Here is a 3,523-nt window from a genome sequence, read left to right as displayed (position 1 = left end):
CATCTTAGATCATCTTTTTATTATTTTCTTTTACGAATAGGTACATTATTTTCATGTTGTGTGTTAAAGTAACATCCTGTAAATCCCACAGCTGGACTATAGTCTTCTCTTACTTTAAGATTGGAACTTGTCTCACCACGCTAAATATAACGTTCAAATAAGTATTAGTTATAATATCAATAACGTTGAAATTAGACACGTGCAGGTTTCTTCACGATGTTTTCCTTCACCTCAGCAAACGAGATAAACTATAAACACAATAAAGGACATTCAGTGTTGTTTGGCTGGGGTTGATCCCACATTCATCAGATAAGACGCGTTCTGACCACTGAGTAATCTCGGCTCCACGTGTGCTTAGTTAACACTTTAATTTTTTTTTATTAAAGTCTTCTAATACATCCTTACAATGCTAGTATTCATAATGATTAAGCGTTGATTAAGGACCTTCATTTTCTTGACAGTTATATTGTATTAATTAAAGATCAGTTTGAATTTGATCGCGAAACCATAAGCACTTGCTGAGTTTCCTACCTAATACTAATTTTCTTTATTTTATATTCCAAATTTTTTTTTTCTAATAAAATGTAGGTTTTTTGTTTTAAATGATCGACTTTTTCTCGTGTTAACAGTCCCTTTATACAGCATTTATATATTTATACATCGGTATATTTCGTTTAGACGAATGTTTGTAAATGTATAGACTCGTACTAATATTATGAATTTAACAAGATTTCAAACAATACATATTAAAAACTTGACTTATATTAATACTACTCGCCAGCGTTACAGGGGGCAGGTATAAGGCAGGTATAACCTCTCATAATTTCTACCTCTAACAACGTATACATATGTGATCATCAGTTGAAAGTGTTACTAAATAAACACTATCAGTTTAGCATTTATAATATCAGTTGGGATGAAAATAACCACTCTCAATAAATCTGTATGAGATCTTAATGTACTTGAATATTTAACAAATCCAAGGTCAATGATCTTGAAACAATATGAACATTAATAATGCTCCAACCCAGCCCTTCTGAGAAGGATGCTGATTATTTATTATAGATATTTTGTCCTTTACTATAACAATAACAATGTTATACCGTTTTTTATTTATTTATGTGCCTTTTGAATAATGTGTTTAATTTAATATATATAATGTTTTAAGTTATGTAAAATATAAACCTGGCGTAGAATTTTCTGGTTAATTTAAATAATATTCTGTCATACAGTACAACATAAATGCCTATAATATACAATGTTATATCTCATGACTAATCCGAAGTGAGCTAATTTATGCAAACGCACCTTTTAACGTTTTATTTCTGTAATATTATCAAAATTGTTATGAGTATATTACAGAAAACAACCGTTATCTCTCTCTCTCTCCTTTTGGATATAATATCTAGCGTAAAAAATCAAAGGGACTATTTCCTACGGATTAAAAGGTTAATATCTCAATATTTTTGATATCCGTGGGTAGGCGCGATAGAGTACACACATTAAAAAACAGTCTCGTTTTTAAATAATATTTAATATTTAATTTACTAGTTTAATAATAAATAAAATGTACCTGTGAGTTCAAATATCCACCGGCTTCAAGTATAAATAATTGTTTTAACACAATTCTAAATAAATAACTTATATGAAATATTTGCCACATCACTACCACTAATTTTTGGAACAAGTATAATGGATCAGCTCCAGAAATCGATCGAGCAGCTAGCTACTATGTTCACAGCTCAAATGAATGAGTTCCAGAGGGAAGTTCGGGCATCTATTCCTGCAGCTAGTCCGTCATCTAATATAAATGCGCAATTTAGTGCATTCAGAACTTTTGTGATGACGGCGCTGGAGAACTTGCAGGTGCAGCTTCAGATTCTCTCCAGGCAGCAAGAGGACATGGAAGTTCGATCCAGAAGAAACATCTTGCTTTTTCACGGTGTGCCCCAGGTCAACAATGAAGACCCAGCTGAGACTGTGTGCAAGATATTGAATGAGCGGCTATCCTTGGCAGAAGTCACAGTCAGCAATATTAAGAGGTGCCATCGCTTGGGCCGTTCAAATAATAGTGACAAGCATCGTGCCATCTGTGTTAAATTCTTTGATCAGGGGCTCCGCAACAAGATATGGTACGGCAAATCCAAATTAAAGGGCAGCGGTATCACATTATCCGAATTTCTGACGAAGGGCCGGCACGAAGCCTTTGTTGCGGCACGTAAACGGTTCGGGGTATCACGCAGCTGGACGAAAGACGGCTGTGTTGTTGTGGTCGGTCCTGACGGTAAGCACCATCGTGTCGTCACAGTGGCTGAAGTGAACGCTATTCCGGAGGTGGTTGGCAGCGTCAACAGTGCAGGTGACGCCGTGTCAGCCGAACCGGCATCCTTCACGCAGGTGGGAGTACGGAAGCAGACCTCAGTGGCTTCGATTACCCCGAAACCAAGTGTTAGGCCCAGAAAGCCCTACAGAAAATAGTTACATTTAACCTTTCACTTGTGTAATCTTTGTTATAAGTCTCATATTGATTAACTTCCTAGCTATTAATGTTAAAACAGTGTATCAATCCTTCGTTTTACTTTACTTTTTAAAAAATCAACACTGCGACTATATCACTAAGGTTGATGTTTGATTATTTGCAATAGTAATCGCATTATCAACGAGCGACGCGGGTTCACTTTTACACGTCTTATTTGCAACTGTTTATCTAATATTTCTTATTACCGCCGCAGGCCTCGTAGATATATTGCTTTGTTTAATTATAATGTTATTTTTTTACTTAGCTAAGGATTTAATATTATCATATGTTGAACTTTGTTTATTATACTTTAGTTTTACCTCTTTTGTTTATCAATTATTTTTAAGATATGTTCTAACTAAACCAATAAGGTACAAAAACACCATTTGATTCATTTTTAATTGTTATTCTTGATTTTTTTTTTCTTTTTACTTTTACAACTTTTATTTTGTAAACAATTATTTTTGAACTACGTTTTGTTATACTTTTGGTCTCTTTCATGCCGCCGGTGGATATCGGGCACAGTAACAGTAAATTAAGTAAACTAGTTTTACGTTTAAGTTAATTTTTAATTTTATTATTATTATTATTAGTTTTATTTATTTTTTTTATATACATACATATTTTAATTATTCTAACTTTTATTTTTTATTTTATTTTATTGTTATATATTTATAATTACAATGTCTTCAAATTGTAGTATTCTTAGTGATACTTTTCTTTCGGTATCTTCGGGTGATGAGTCATTGAGTGACTTAAGTCTTCAAAGTGCTATTTCTTCCCTTCCTCTTAACGCCAATCTTAATTCTCTCTTTTCTGAATGTGTGAAAAATCTTAATGTAGTACACATAAATGCCCAAAGTATTCCAGCCCATTATCCTGACATGCTTGCCTCTTTTGAGTCCCGTGATATTCATGCGATTTTAGTATCGGAATCATGGCTTAAGCCCTGTTTACCGTCTACTTCGTATTCTTTGCCAGGGTTCCATCTCATTCGTAATGATC

General features: G+C 33.7%; 1 protein-coding gene across 1 annotated transcript; it reads left to right on the top strand.

Annotated features, from left to right (window-relative positions):
• The first annotated feature begins 1,486 nt into the window (after positions 1-1,486).
• On the top strand, positions 1,487-3,088 carry LOC124531411. The gene has a single exon (XM_047105997.1). The coding sequence runs from the start codon at positions 1,693-1,695 to the stop codon at positions 2,476-2,478; it is 786 nt and encodes a 261-aa protein (XP_046961953.1). The 5' UTR covers positions 1,487-1,692; the 3' UTR covers positions 2,479-3,088.
• The last annotated feature ends 435 nt before the right edge of the window (positions 3,089-3,523 follow it).

The sequence above is a fragment of the Vanessa cardui genome, chromosome 7 (assembly GCF_905220365.1).
Source record: "Vanessa cardui chromosome 7, ilVanCard2.1, whole genome shotgun sequence".
Taxonomy (NCBI): Eukaryota; Metazoa; Arthropoda; class Insecta; order Lepidoptera; family Nymphalidae; genus Vanessa; species Vanessa cardui.
Note: the sequence above shows the minus strand (reverse complement) of the source record. Positions and strands in the feature narration are given on the sequence as shown.